This window comes from Cynocephalus volans, chromosome 17 (genome assembly GCF_027409185.1).
Source record: "Cynocephalus volans isolate mCynVol1 chromosome 17, mCynVol1.pri, whole genome shotgun sequence".
NCBI lineage: Eukaryota > Metazoa > Chordata > Mammalia > Dermoptera > Cynocephalidae > Cynocephalus > Cynocephalus volans.
The window spans coordinates 25,307,591-25,323,687 of record NC_084476.1 but is presented as its reverse complement, the minus strand read 5'-3'; the positions used below and the strand labels follow the sequence as shown (position 1 = coordinate 25,323,687).

General features: G+C 36.4%; 1 protein-coding gene across 4 annotated transcripts in view; it reads right to left on the bottom strand.

Annotated features, from left to right (window-relative positions):
* ECPAS (Ecm29 proteasome adaptor and scaffold) overlaps positions 1-16,097 on the bottom strand; it is a 105,676-nt gene that overhangs the window by 32,077 nt on the left and 57,502 nt on the right. For all 4 annotated transcript variants that reach the window (XM_063081554.1, XM_063081556.1, XM_063081555.1 and 1 more), the window contains 11 exons: positions 15,288-15,368; positions 14,108-14,330; positions 13,589-13,680; positions 11,746-11,880; positions 10,784-10,946; positions 10,161-10,333; positions 8,825-8,926; positions 4,697-4,820; positions 2,131-2,276; positions 1,644-1,698; positions 509-623 (listed from right to left, as the gene is read on the bottom strand). In XM_063081554.1, the coding sequence (XP_062937624.1) occupies positions 509-623; positions 1,644-1,698; positions 2,131-2,276; positions 4,697-4,820; positions 8,825-8,926; positions 10,161-10,333; positions 10,784-10,946; positions 11,746-11,880; positions 13,589-13,680; positions 14,108-14,330; positions 15,288-15,368 (1,409 nt within the window). The remainder of the gene's footprint in view (positions 1-508; positions 624-1,643; positions 1,699-2,130; positions 2,277-4,696; positions 4,821-8,824; positions 8,927-10,160; positions 10,334-10,783; positions 10,947-11,745; positions 11,881-13,588; positions 13,681-14,107; positions 14,331-15,287; positions 15,369-16,097) is intronic.

Below are 16,097 nucleotides of genomic sequence, written 5' to 3'. Positions count from 1 at the left end.
TTCCACCAGGCTGGGAGTTTTATAAAATGAAATCTAGAATGAACAAATTAATAGATGTAAAAGACATCCCATAAAAAGTTACACTGAATTAAATGTGCTCCCACATTAAAAACCATCCTTCCTACAAGGAAGGAAACATAAGGCAGCAACCAATTACAAGAATGATTTCCCCTCATATACTCCTCATGGACCAAACTGTGAATGATATGCAAGCTTCTTCTCTACATCTTAATCACAAAATTGTTATTTTTCTAATCCAATGTTTTAATTGTCCTAGGACCATTCACCTTTCACATCTTGACCTACTGGGATGTTTCTAAGGTAAACAGCATACACTGAGATAATTAAACTGCTATCCACAGCATAACAATCACTGACTTGCAACTCAGAAAAGCCTTAATAAATAGGAAAATGAAAAGTTGAATTTTCCTTCTTCCACGACATATTCTCAGTATGTGCATACATTTTCTCTATGTGTTCAAACCTAAAATTTTCAAGTTTACCATACCTTTTGCCAGTCATAAGTGTTTCCACAAGAGTAGAAACCAATTCCTGTTGATCTTGTTCATTGCCTAGTTCATAAACCAACCCAAGGCCTTTTGAGGCAACATCCTGGCTAAGTTCTACAAAAAAGTCAGACAAAATTATGTTATTTTTAAGAAAAATTTGTCTACTAGCCATCAAGTCAAAATTTTTAAAAAGTTTTGTTAACATTAACTCCAAATGATATAAAAGTAAAGATCTGAAAACAGAACCTATCTTCCTATTTCGTTTAAAATGTACTAAATCATCTCGGTGGACACGGCATCATACAAGATACCATAAGAACTACATTCGAAGAAGATCAAATTTACAGAGCAAGACAACACTGATGGACCTATACAGTGTCCAAACACAGTGAACAGTGACAGAATACACATCAGAGACAAAACAGCCTCACAGGATTTCAATATACCCACAGCAAGTTTCTTAAAAATGAAAAATCAATACAAGACCATATACTGAAAACAAGTTATACAGCAAAGCTACTATTTAAATGTCTAACATGTGGGCTGGCCAGTGGCTCACTTAGGAGAACATGTCAAGGGTTTGGATCCCTGTACTGGCCAGCCGCCCCCCCCAAAAAATAAATAAATGTCTAACATATATGAGGTATATCAAAAAGTTCATGGGACGATAGAATTGAATGATAACACAAATCTTTCCATGAACTTTCTGAAGCACCTTCATATACACATTCACTGTCTCCTAGCTTAAATCAGAGAGGAAAAGTAATCAGATTCACTGTCTCCTAGCTTAAATCAGAGAGGAAAAGTAATCAGAAGTATAAGAAAAGCTATTACTTAGTAGAGGTACTAATGTTAAAGAAGGCCTCAGGTACATTTTTAAACGCAAAGCTGAAGAACATGTTCTAATTTATAAATAAATGAATAAGTAAGAAAGAATTCAGGTTTCTTATACCCTAACCAGAAATTTTGGTTTTTTAGCCACTAACATAATACTTACTCTTAACACTAATAAATAAGGTTTAATTTTGTTTTAATCATATAGCTCAGAGTTTTCTGTTCATTAATCCAGGCTTTTTAAAATTTAAAATACAAGTTTAGTAAAGTTTAGAAATCAAATATTTACCAACAACCTACCATCATTTTCTGACAGAACTGAAACAAACGCACTCTGAATTTCTTTAAGATGAGACTGAAAGAAGAAAAAAGGCATTAGAACACTGAAATCCTAGCTCTTTGGGAGAGTAAAAATCTTGCTCTCAGGGTGCACAGACCCATAAATTCTTACAACCCGAAGGCAGTCACAAATCCTGCTGTGCTCTCGTCTTTACAGGTGGCCCAAGTTATCTGAAGTTGTACCACTTAACATGTAGTCTAAAACACGCAATCTGACCTTTGTCCCAATCTGAGCCTCCCCATCCTGAGCAATTCTGACTACACCTTCAAGTTTTGTATCATCTTCCAGCTAATATATACCAGGCCAACATCCTTCCTTCCTTCATGTACAGCTTATTTCAAAATATCTGCCTTTGGTTAATGGCCCTCACCTTCATGCGCTTTCCTTCCTACCCTCACTAATACTGTGGTTCCCAACAGAGCTGATCACATACATAGCACGGCTTACCTTCACTTCTTTATGGGTACTTAGCTTCCTCACAAGGGAAAGGAGCCAGATGCAGGCTGCTTGCCTCACATGTGGGTTGGGGCTAATGATATGTTTATTTAAAATCACATCCAACACCCATGGGACCACATCATTTATTTTGGCTCCTGAGGACATACAAAGAAAGATAAGAAACAATTAAAATAATTCAATATAGTTTCCTGAAAAAGCTAAATTTAAATAAACACATATTCAATACGATGATCATATAACATATTAAAATTCAAATGACTGAGGTGTTTAAATAAGTTGCTGAAGGAATCAATAATTATTCACTTCAGAACCTAGCATACGCTAAATAACCTTTCAAAGATACTCAGGTAACTTTAGTTCCCCAAAACAAAAAATTACCCCACTTTCTCTAGTCTCATCAACTTTTCTTTCTCTACTAGATCTTTCTAACCTTCCATCTAAAAGCCAACAAACAAACCTCTTTTGACTTCGCTCTCCTTCTCCAGCTACTGTACCATTTTTCTTCTTTCCTTTATTACTTCAGGGTTTCTCAACCCAACACTATTGACATTTTTGGGGGGGATAATTCTTTGTTCTGGAGAGCCACCTGTATACTGTAGGATGTTTACCAGTATCTCTTGCCTCCATGCACTAGAGACCAGCACCCACCCAGCCCAGTGTGCACACATTACCAAATGTCCCCTGTGGGACAAAAATCTCATTCCTCCAGGCAAGAACCACTGCTTTATAGTAAAAGCCTTCAAAACAGTTATCCATACTTAACGTCAAACTTTTCTCTCCTGTTAATTTTTCTTGATCCCACTCCAAATCAGCCTTTTATCTTCTCTTCTCCACAAAGACTACTCATAAAAGTCACTAATTACCTTCCTGTTGCTAAGTCCAATGATCACTTCTCAACTCTCATCTTAATTGATCAGCAGTATATGACCCAGTTGGTTCCCCCCTCTCACCACTCCCCTTGCCCCTTCATAGCCCCTCACTGATGACATTAATCTAGTTCTCAGAGTCAGACAGAATCCCTTCTTTTTACTTTGCCATAACCACAGTTCTAGCCACTTACAGTTCTGCTGGGCAACTGCGATTATCAAATTAACAAGCCCTTATTAGATTCCCACAATGTGCCAGGTGTTACATGCTAGAGATACTACGATGGCTAAAGACCTAGGCTCTAACTGGTTTCTCAAATGCTGTTCTATTCACAACAAGATTAGTACACTGTAAAAAACAACATCTCAAAGGTTGAGGAGTCCTCAGATGAGAATGATGTATAGAACATGTATGATCAAAATTCAGGCCAAACATCCAGCATCACCCACTTATCCACAATATTTTATGTTTTCCTTTCCCTAAGCACACAAAGACTGGAGAAACTCAACATTTAATGGACAATTTGAGATTCTTTTGGATGAGTAAGAAGTCAAACAGGATCCAATGTATTGAGGCAATACAAAGGAAGTTCAGAAATATGACGACCGGCACAGATACCTCTCTATTAACCCTAATTTGCTTAGGTCACTATGTAAAAGCCCATGGACTCACAAACATGCCGCCTATTGCAAATCCACTCCTCAGTGTAAGCCCTCACTTCTGTCAAGCCGCCAATATCACCTCTCACACGCAACCTGAGAATTTCCACTTCAGGTTTGGTTGCCTTCTTGTTAAAAATGGTCACTTCCCCGAGTATCTTTTTCCTTCTACACAAATTTTTGTTTGCCTTGCCTCATACGCATTCAAAGAGAGCCTGAAAGAACTGACTCTGTTTCAGTTTCCATCCATTCACAGTTCTCCTACTTAGAGTGCAAGCACGTGTGTTTTCTCTTAGTGCGATTTCCTTTAAATCTCTTTATGATGGCTAATAAAATAACAGATAAACACAGTACGGTAGGGTTAAATGCTAAGTGTTGCACTAAGAGCAATAACTAAATTAATGTATTCATGATGGAATACAATTCACAATGCAATTGTTGCCATGAGAACACTATCTTTTTCTAATTTCCCCAACGAAGAAGATAAAAAATAAAAATGTGGAGATTTTTTTTGTTTTAAAGATTTTTAAAAATTCTGGTTCAAATACCAAAATATATTTTCAATTCCAAATTCAAATCAAATCACAACATATGTGAAATCATAATATCTATAACATATAGTCAGAAACCACATGCCCCCTCAACTACGTAGTCACTAGCAGAAGACACTGAAGCGGCATTACTTAATAAAGGATTAGAGGACACATAATCTGGAAACTGCTATACCTTGAATTCTGAAACTGGCTAAATACAACAATCCTCTTGAAAAGAGCACAAGCTTGAAAGTAATCCATACCTAACTACCCTGCTTGCTTGCCAAAGGACTAATAAAAGAAGTTCTCATTAATTTCATGCTCATTCTCCCTTTATCACCTACTTTTCTTGACTAAACCAAATCAGTAAGACAGACATAAGTATTGGAAAAAGAATTAATGTGGAATGTATAATTTCTTTTGCTTCAAATGTGATAAAGAGAACAGAAAAGGGTTACTTGACGATTATAAATAGATTAGCTGAATATTTGGTACCAGCAGGAGGAGTATATTCGTCTTCCGTCACTACCCAGGCATCTCGGGCAGCCACAGAACTAGTCCCTATTGCAGCACTGGTAATGGCTTCACCAATAGTGAACTGAAGTTCTATCTGCTTGGCCTGTGAAGAAGGAAGCAAAACCCATGAATGAGAGAGAACAAAACATCCGTTTCTACAGAAAGTCTGCTTAACATCTTCTTTCTCAGCATGCTTTGTTTTCACTCTTTTGCCCAGCTTGCTTTTAGCTAACTCAGTGGTTCAAAAGCAGAGTAGGGTGAGGGGATGGAGAATGTAAGAACAACTTAAGGTTGTTCCGAGTCTGTGCTGCCTTCCTCACTCACAGAGAACCACTAAGTAGTGACTTTTAATCACTGAAAGCATGATATGGTTCACCTAAGAGGACAGGGCACCCATCGAGTTTGAAGTCACACAGATCTCAGTGCAAATTCTAGATCTGCTTCTCACCAGCTAAATACCCTTATTTAAACTTCTGACTCTCAACAACTTCATTTGTAAAATGAGCATAATAGCATCACCCAACCCATCAGGCCATAAGGATCAAATGAGGTTAATGTACATAAAGCTTCTACTATACAGTGCACCTGATTATAGTAACTTCACAATAAATAGTAGCCATTATAATTTGTTAACATTTAAACTAATCTATTAAGTCTTTGCACTCTTTAACTACATACCTGCATGTTACTCTCAAATGGTACAGAATAAAATAGAGAATGGTAAGGCAATTGTAAAATGCTAAAATTTGGTAAATCCGGATAAAAAGTACACAAGAGTTCATTATATTATTCTTACAACTTCACTGTGAGTTTGAAATTTTTTCAAAAGTAAAACATTAAAAATTCTACATAGTACATACTTAAATGACTTAACATATGATTTAGAAATTCTGACATGCTTCACAGGTATGAGTCACTGACCCAGCATGGAACTGGACCTGCCTTGGTTCCCTTTGGCATTTTTCTCTCTTCACTGTGAACTAGAAGAAATCTAGGCATAGGAAGAATAAGAAGTGAATGAAGAGCAGAGAGCATATGAGGGATATGGAAACAATGACTCTACCAAGCATATAGACAAGTTTAGACATTCCTTTGCTCAATCAACAAAATGCTCTAGTCTTGATGAGTTGTCACTTCTAATACTAAGGCAGGACAGAAGAGGGACATGCCCCAGGGAGGCTGCTCATAAATGTTCAGACTAGATCAGCCAGGGCACTGAGGTGGAACAAGATGGGCAGAGGACAGCCATATGTTTCCTACTTTTGCATAGTTTTGCATATGTTTCCTACTTTAGATAGATAGATAGATAGATAGATAGATAGATAGATAGATAGATAGATAGATAGATAGATAGATGACTGGTAAGGGGATCTTAACCCTAGACTTCGTGTTGTCAGCACCACGCTCTCCCAAGTGAGCCACGGGCCAGCCCATGTTTCCTATTTTTAATAACAACATAGTCGGCATTAAGAACAAAAACAAAACTCAACAACTACATTTATGAATGATATGATAATCTTTAAATATTCCAGAAATAAAGAAAGGGGTCAACAGATGAAATAAGAATAGGCACATGGCGATTCATTATATTATTATTCTCTCTACTTTTATGTAATTTTTTAATTGACCATAATAAAAAGTTCAAAGAAAAATATTTAGAACTTTTGTACTAGTTGATTATAAGGATATTCTCTTCTCTGAGTCTTAATCTCCATTCACTGTTTTCCTTTAATCTTTCTACCTTATTCCATATTTCTTGCTTTTCATGTATTTCTGTCGTGATATTGTAAAATATATATTTGGTCTTCTTCTAGTTTCCTGGCATACAACTCCTAAAATCCTTGGAATCTTCCAAGTGCTAAGTGTTTTTTGTATGCCAGAGAGTTGACTGATGGCTAGCAGGTAGCTTCAGGATGGGGGCTGGTTACTAGAAAGATCAAGGCAGGATTAGAGGACTGGGACTTTCAGCCCCACCTGCCAACCCCCAGAGAGGGGAGAGGAGCTGAAGGTTGAGTAAATCACATATAGCCAATGATTTAATCAATCCAGCCCATACAATGAAGCTTCCATAAAAACTCAAAAGGACAGGGTTCCCTGAGCTTCCAGATAGCTGAAAACATAGATGTTTCTGGAGGGTGGCACACCTGGAGTGGTCATAGAAGCTCCACACTCCTTCCCACATGCTTTGCCCTATGCATCTCTTCATCTGGCTATTCATCTGTATTCTTTATAATATCCTTTAAAATAAACCAGTCAACATAAGTAAGTGTCTGAGTTCTGTGAGAACCTAAGGAAGGGGTCGTGGAAACCCCAATTTACAGCCCATTGGTGAGAAGCACGGGTAAAACAACCTGGGGCTTGCAATTGACATTGGAAGTGAGGGGCAGTATTATGGGACTGAGCCTTCAACCCATGGGATCTGATGCTATGTCCAGGTAGACAGTGTCAGAACTGAACTGGAAGCACCCAGCTGGTGTCCACTACAAAATCTGTATCACTGATTGATTACCTGATGTGTGGTGGAAAACCCCCCTACCTATGGTGTCAGAAGTGATCCATGCTGTAAAAGTATAGAAGAAAGTGAGTTTGGTTATCCCTCTATATTGTCATACCTATACTTATAAACTTTTAAAATAATGGCATCAAAAGCAAATTAAGAATCCAGAAAAGGCTTCATTTATTTAAACAAACGTAAAAGAAACCCATCTCTCTCATGGATTTAAAAAGGAAAAACGATTAAAAAGCAAACATCAAAATCTTCATGTCAAGTGGTTAGTTATAATAGTCAGTGACATCTGGGGAGAACCTGGTATGGATATAATTCACTGTCAAAAAAAATTCACTTTAAAAATACTCAGTTATGAATCCAGACACAGGACCTTGGTGATTAGCTCAGCTCGTCAGAACGTGGTGTTATAAACACCAAGGTCAAGGGTTCAAATCCCTGGACCAGCCAGCCACCGAAGAAAAAGAATCCAGGGGTCTGAATTCTAATACCAGTTCTCTCACTCAGCTGACCTATTCTTTAGCCTCGACTCTCCTCTCTCCTCCCTCCTGTCCTTCAAGGCCCAGCAGCAACCTCTACTCTAAAAAAATCTGCAGCTACTCTCCCCGACAGAATCACTCACAACCTATTTGTGATTCCACTGCCTTATATGCAAATGTCTCTTGTTTAGGTACTTATGCTACCAATGTTCATTGAGATCCTACCATTACCAATCATACTGTTTTATAACAGTATGGTACGTGTTTTATAATAATAGTGAGCAAAAGAGATTCTGCCTGTATCTAGTGGGCAATTAGAAACTGTGATAAGGGGGCTGAGCCCGTGGCGCACTCGGTAGAGTGCTGCGCTGGGAGCGCGGCGACGCTCCCGCCGCCCCGCCGCGGGTTCGGATCCCATATAGGAATGACCGGTGCACTCACTGGCTGAGTGCCGGTCACGAAAAAACGACAAAAAAAAAAAAAAAAAAAAAAAGAAACTGTGATAAATGCTGTGAAGAAAAAAGATAAGAGTCATGATAGTAACTAAAGAATTTGCTCTAGTTAGAAGGGTCAGGAAAAGCTTTTCAAGGAGCACGGCAACAATCTGAGAAGGAAAGAAGCATGTGGCTTTCAAAAGCTCAGAGCAAAGAAGGCCAAAGAGGTTGGGATACAAAATGTGAGTGAATGTCAAGAATCAAGGCTAGAGGAAGCAGGGGCCAGACCATGCTAAGACACTTATCACACTGTATTAGCATGTGCCTACTTGTAGGTCTTCTCCACTACACTGGGGATCTATCTAGAAGACAGAAGCTAAATCATCAGATTCAAGAGTTACTGAAATAACAGCACCCACTTGCTACATCTGGCTGACTGCATCAATTTCCCTTTTTACCTACATTTCACCATGCTTCCCTCAAAAATTATAAGAAAAGGTCTCTCCCACATAAGTGATTTACTCAATGCTATGCCTAGCACAGTGACAAGCCCAATGCTAGCACTCAAAATTAAGTATTTGGTGAAAAAATGAGTAAAGGTTTAATTAAAAATCTCACAGCATGCAAAACTGCAACTAAAAAATGCCTTTTGATTGAATGACTAAAAATCAGATAGCAATATACATACCTCCACAGAATCCATCAGACCTTGCAAGAGGAGTTTCTGGTGAGGAAAATCTCCATCCCCAACTGGAAAATATCCCAGTGTTTGTATGGTTCGTTCTTTCATCTGGAAGAAAACAAAACTTTTTTCTTCTAAATTAAGTATATAACCGCTTTACCCCAAAACAGTATTGCCAAAACGAGACAGATGAAAGGAAGTGGCAATTTTTCTAATGCACACACCAAAATGTGTAAGTTTTTATAACAGCATCCAATTTTACAATAGTATTACTATAAGACATTCTTGGTAGAAAGACATAAAACTGAGTCCATTAAGGACCCATAACTGCAAAGAAAGAAAGAAGAAAGCCTTTAATTAGACTTTTGTCCTAGTTCCTAGTAGGTTTTTGCCCAGAGGAGTAAGACCAAATCACACCTTGACCATTTTAGTAGTCTCTACTGGTGCACAACCTTAGGCAAGTTACTTAACCTCTCTGTAACTCTTTTTCCTCATGTTATCTCATACAGAGATGACCAACTGTGCCTACTTCACTAGACCTTTTGGAGGATTCAATTAATTAATGTATGGAAAGCACTTAGCATACTCCCTGGTACATTACAAGTGCTTAACATTGGTTGGTAACAATTAGTTAATAACAACTTATAAAAACTATACCGTGTGATCTTCTAAAGTTTTAAACAGCAGTTAGATCAATAATAAGATTATTATGTTTATTAAATTTGTAGTAAACTATTATTTCTGCTCATTAAATCACCTTACACTTCAATGCTGATGTACTCTAATCACAAAGAAAATGTTTTAAAATCATAAAAATACAAAAGTACTACAAAGTTTGTGGAAAAGAATTAAAAGATAATATAAATATTTTCATGAACTCTCTTTAATTACCGTCATATTTATCTAAAACTAAAAAACTTTAAATGTCCTTTTACTCAGTCACACTGCTTACTAATGCACAAACTTCTAAATACTAAACTGGCTGTAGGAGGTTAAGATCTACATTTGATCTAAAATTACAGAAGTCATAAAACTACTTAACAGTTTAGTATCCACCTTTTACATGACAAGAGATTTCCTGATGAATTTAACACTTTACTCAAATCTTAATAGTTAAGGGCCTCAATTAGAATAATGGGGTCAAAAGATGCACACACTAAGGTTGTACAGAAATCATCCCCAACTTACACTTTCTTCTTTAACTTTATCCCTCCTTTTTACATTAAATCCTGCCTCTAGCTGCAATGCCATCTATCCTCATTACAATTTGGTTTTGCTTATTTACACATCTATGACCAGAAAGAAAGAATTCCAGAAGGGAAGAAAAAAGAAAGACACTTGCCTTATTTGTTTCTTTACTGGAAGGTATTCTATTTAATAAGCTTTCTACAAGATGCAACTTGGTAAAGCCAGATCCCTCACTAGGGATTGGGAGTGGACCATTTCTGCCAATTTCACCCAGGGCTGTACATGCAGCAATTGCCAAGAGAGGTGATGTACTGTCCAAAAACGAGCCTATAAGCACATTTAGACAAAACAGAGAATAATATACTATTATCCTTGTGATCCAAAGCAACCAGCAATAGATGCAAGATTTTTTTAAAGGCAACAAATAAAATCAAAGTCTATAATATGTTCTAGTTGACAATTTGCTAAAATTATTTCATTAATATAGACACCATGGCAACAGGGCACAAGTAGCATCCTTTTTGAATGTTTAAATTTTTTCCCATAACAGAATCATTCCTATTATACGGGAACATACAGAAAAAAATATAGAAAAAAACACTACTTTCATTGTTATTAAAATTACAGAACTTATTCAGCATCAGGTAAGTTTTTGTGAAAAAGCTTGTGCCTTTAAAGTGTAATGCTATAAAAAGAAATTAAAAGGCCATATGAGTACTAAAATTTAATATAATTCAAAAATTACAACATCCAAGTCAGCATAAATACATTAATTACCTATTGTTTCTGTGGCACTCTGAATGAGCTCTTCTTGTTCTGGCAGAAAATCTGCATTTGTCTCCAGGTCTTGTTGCTCTGCCGTTCTCATTTTCTTTTTAGCTAAATATCTTCCCACCGTGAATCCCAATGCAAGCAAGGATCCATGCTGTATCTCTGGGCTCTGAATTCAACAACGCAATATCATATGTCTCTGCCTCCCTCTCACATGTACAAGAATACATTGAAAGAACTATTTATTAGACTCATCTCTCTGATAAAACATAAGGTCAAAGAATAAAGCGATCACTTGAAGTTCCATGGGATGCTAATGAATCAAGCTTAGAGAACAAGAGAAACCTTGAGTTTCTAACAGAGAATTTTAAGAAGTTAAACTGAGTCTTGATTTACTTCAAGATGTACATTCCCTAATCCCACGCCTACTCCAACTCTGGGTAAGGTGACTTTCTTACATGCTCCTATACCACTCACACTTTCTTCTATCTCACAGCATTTATGTAACTATAGTATCATAATTTTCAAGCATAATTTCTTCATATTACCAACAAAATACAATAAACAGATCTGATCTCTAATTGGTAAAACCTCCAAACACAAGGAAGGCAATAAACTATTTGAAAGCAGTTTCTTTTCTCATGGGCACAGTGACAAGTGGCAGATGGTAGATGTGGAAGATAGGTGGAGCTAACAGTTCTGAGCACCACATCGTTCTTGGGATTCTCATGTATTTACTCACCACTGTATTCCCAACACCTAAAACAGTGCTTACCCGACAAAGCACGCAAATTTGTTAAACGGACTGAATCGATGTATTATCTATCTCATTTAATCTTTGCAATTATAAAAGCAAGAAAATTGTAAGTTCATTTTACAAATTAGAACACAAAACTAAAAGTGGGTGACATACTTTTGTAAAACTCTATCTCATACAAAAAAGAATGAGGACAAAACTGATAACATACATGATTATCTTTTGTAGTCTTTATAAGCTGTTCTATCATTGATTTCAACTCATTTCCTGACACTGTTGATACCACCACAGAATAAAACAGCGCTGCCAGTTCACGCATTTCTTCTTTACTGCTACTCATCAGACTCTGAAAAAAATGTATGTACACATGATATACAATCATCTTCCTGCTGACAACACTTAACATTTAAAATTAAAGGAATAGATGACACATTACAATGTTCAATCTATTGGTATCCATGAGAAAATACAAGCTATTATTTAAAAACAAAATGAAAGCTGAATTATATACCAAAATCTTACATGCATTTTCATCAAAGATACAAAAGTACAAAACAGGTGAAATTAACACACAGATAATCTAAAACAGAGGTCAGCAAACTTTCTGCAAATGGCCAAACAAGCTTTATGGGCCATATGGTCTTGGCTGCAACTACTCCACTCTGCTGCTGAAGTGCAAAAGCAGCCACAGACAATACATAAATGGGTATGGTTGTGTTCTAATAAAACGTACGGACACTGTAATTTTCACATGTTATGAAATGTTACTCGCCTTTTGATTTTTTTCTTTCAACCATTTAAAAATGTAAAAACTATAAGGAGGCAGGCCACATTTGGCCCATGGACCACAGTATGACAACCCCTAATCTCAAAGATCAAAACTCAAAAACTATAGGATCATCTTTAAATCAGCAAATATTCATAAAGAATAAAAAACCTTTTCAAACTAGAAACATTTTCACGAGACCAGATTTTCCAAAAAAGTGCAAAACTTACACCTCTTAGTAAGTTACATTCGTGATTTCACACTTAAAAATATAATTTGTACATTTTACCATAATTCAAGCTGTATTTTCTGAAAAGAACTGTATTATGTAGCACAAAAGGTATATATACAAAACTGTACGTGCCATATTCATACAAAAAAAAATATTCCCTGTTTATCTGAAATTCAAATTTAACTGAACATCTTGTATTTTTATTTGCTAAGCCTGGAAACCCTTTTGGTATGACCATGGGACAAGAAACAAGGCTGGTAGAATTGTAAATTGGTACCACTCACAAGGAGCGTGTGGCATTATCTTTCCAAATTACAAAAGCACATGTCCTCTGAACCAGCAATTCCACTTCTGGGAAATCCATCTAAAAAACATACTTCCTCATATGCAAGATGACAGACTATTCAATACAGCAGACTGGAAGTACCTTAAATGACCATCAGTAAGAACCTGGAATAAATGTAGTGTACTCATACAATAGAAAATGATGAAACTGTTAAAATAAACAGGATGCTCTCCACAGATATAAAGGAATAGCTCCAAGTTCTACTATTAAATAAAAGAAGGCACAAAATAGTGTGAATAGTATACTACCTTTTTGTGTAAAAGGAGGGAGAAGATTTTAAATGTATATTTTTGTATGTATATGCATAAGTAAACTCTAGAAGGTATGTCATATATAAGTGATGGCCTTACATATGTTTGTCAGAGGCAAAAGAGGAAAGAGCAGAAAGTTAGTGGGATCTAGGTAGGTAAAAGACAGGGAAAGGAAACATTTTACATATTTTTTATTTAAACTATTCAAATTTATTGCTTATTTTTTAAAAAACTTTTGAAACAGAAAAGGAATTATTTTTAACTTATATGACTTTCAATTCATCTCCCACTCTCACCCAGATGGGTCAACAACATGCATCCCGGTGTTTGATAATGAGAGACTTTCAAAATGACCTAATGGCAAAAAAGGTCACAGAAATACTGGTAGGAAGAAAAAATCATGAGGTTAAAGTTTGAAATATACAGAATCAAAGAGAAATATATATGAGCAGGACATACCTTTATCCATTCTGTTTTGTCTACAAATTTGGTAGCCAGCTTTTCTGGATACACTGACACAGCTTCCAGTAGACAATACATGACCGGCAAGCCTAAATAAGAATTTAGAACCATTTTAAATTTCAAGAAAAGTAATGAACATACAGGGATCACTAAATTGCTTTAGAGTAAAAGCCTACTGCTTGAACATGCATTCCCTCAGTTCTAAAAAAAAAAAAAATTACACAACCTAAATAGAGTATGTGATTCAACACAGCAAATTTACAGATTGTCTATAAAAGTGGATGGCCTATTCTTTACTCTCAAAGTAAAAACGTATTATCTATTGTTACCATTTCTTTCTGAAACAAGAAACATTCTATCAAGAATGAATCAGATAAGTTTAGAAAAGAAACAAACACTAATGTCAGTTACAGAAGTGAAGAGAGAATATTTCTGCTATAAATTCTTAGCTGAGTTTAAAATCAGATTTTTTGCTTAAGTGCTTTCATATATTTCCTCAGCATCATGACTTCCTACCTCCAACACCTGCTAACAGCTGCTGAAGCAGGCTAATGTAGATCTGAACGGGGTTGGTTTCTCCACTCTTATTAGAAGATGACGATGCTGCCTGGGGGCTTGACATTAAAGTCCGTATATAGCGTCCAATGGCTGGGGCGTGATCTTGCATATCAGCCAAACACTGAGAAGTAGGCACCACCCCCGCGCTGTGAGCTAGGCACATGCGCAAGTACAGAACTATCTAAAAATAGAAGGAAGAGGAATACCAGATAAGCATCTCAAAAAGTCAGTGTGGGAGGGTAGTCTTCAAAGTGCAAATTTGTTTGTTTCCTCCACTCTCCTTCACAAAGCTATTCCAATCTAAATGGAAGCCAGAAAACACGACTCAATAGGTTAACTAAGTTATTATAATTCAGCAAAACTTATGTAACAAGCTTTTACAATCCAAAGAGTGTGTTTTTTAAGAATTCAATGGAGTTAAAATGCAAACTTTTTAAATCTAAAAATTGCAATGAAAATACTTTTACATATATATATAAGTGACTGGCCAGAAATCTGTGGCAAATGACCTATTCCTGTGGACTTCCAGTTGTATTTAATCTCCACTAACAAAAGAATTTGAGAAAATGGGTTCAAATCATCTACAAATGAGTAAATATTACACCATAACAAACTCTGATACAAACTGGCTACTAAGGAGTTGGAAGCCTTTTCCTTAAGAGCTAAAATAGGACAGGAAGCAATTCATTATGAGTATTCTTACTCACTCTGAATACCATTATCTCTTGTAATTTAATTAGCACAAGTCAATGATCTAAAAAAATAGAATTTTCTTCAGTAAGTGTGATAAATTAATCCTCTCCAACCTTCAAAACTAGATAATCCTAACAACTTCAACAATATACTGGCTTTAAAACTCAAATCTAACTTGCTGCAAAATCCCAATAGTAATCACTCCAGAGCATCCAGTTCTTTCACAAAGAGAATCTCACCGAGATAATCTATTTATAGACTCTATGAATTAAAATAATACCAATTACCAAAGACTGATTTTTTAAAATAACATGGTAAAGAGTAATGATACCACAATATGGGTTTACCTAGAACACACAAAAAAAATCACAGACATCTTTTTGGTTGTGGACTTATCTTTTAGAACTTTTACAGAAAGCAAATAGAAGTACATGAAAGTCATTACCTCTCCAAAGGCTGCTGGGTTAAATGGAAGGACAGTAGTCCCGGTCACGTATTTGACTGGAGTTTTCATTCGATGAGAAGCCTAATAAAAATAAGCCCAAAACAAATACAATTAATAAAAAATGGAGCACTTGTGCCCTTCTTCAACTCAAAAATAACTATATTTCTAGCTACATTATTATCCAAGGTTTCCTTCTTTTTCTAATCAAAACATTTTCTTATTAATAATGCTGATTATGCATGTCCCTCATACCTTAAATAACAGGTGTGTTGCCTTTCTCCTCCATGTTTTTACTGGCTTCTTTAAAAAGAATAAACCTACTCCAGACATGTACTGACATGATCACGCCAGGCCACTGCATGCAAGTTATTTTCATTAATAATGGAGGTAGGAGGAAAATACGCACACAGAATGCCTTGTGACCACAAATATGACTGCTATGGAAAAGAGAATCATGGCTGCTTCGTACTGACTTCCAACTCCCTTAAGGTGCCTACCCAACAAGAAGCTAGGATAACCAGCAGAGGGGAAAGGCAGTAAGGTATCTTCCTGAATATTCACAGAAACACTAATGTAAAAAGTGGGATAGAGTCAGGGCTGCAGGTCATTACTGCCAGTACTCTGAATCTACCAGAAGAAAGCACTGTGCAAAGGCAGAGACTTGCAAAATCAGATGGGCTGTTCTGCTATGATCCTGACGGAAAAAACCTGAACTGCTCCCTGAAGCATCCTTAAATTTACCGTACCCTAGATAGTTCCCTTTAAAAAAAAAAAAAAAAAGGAGATGTATTTTTTTAAGTGTGTCATACC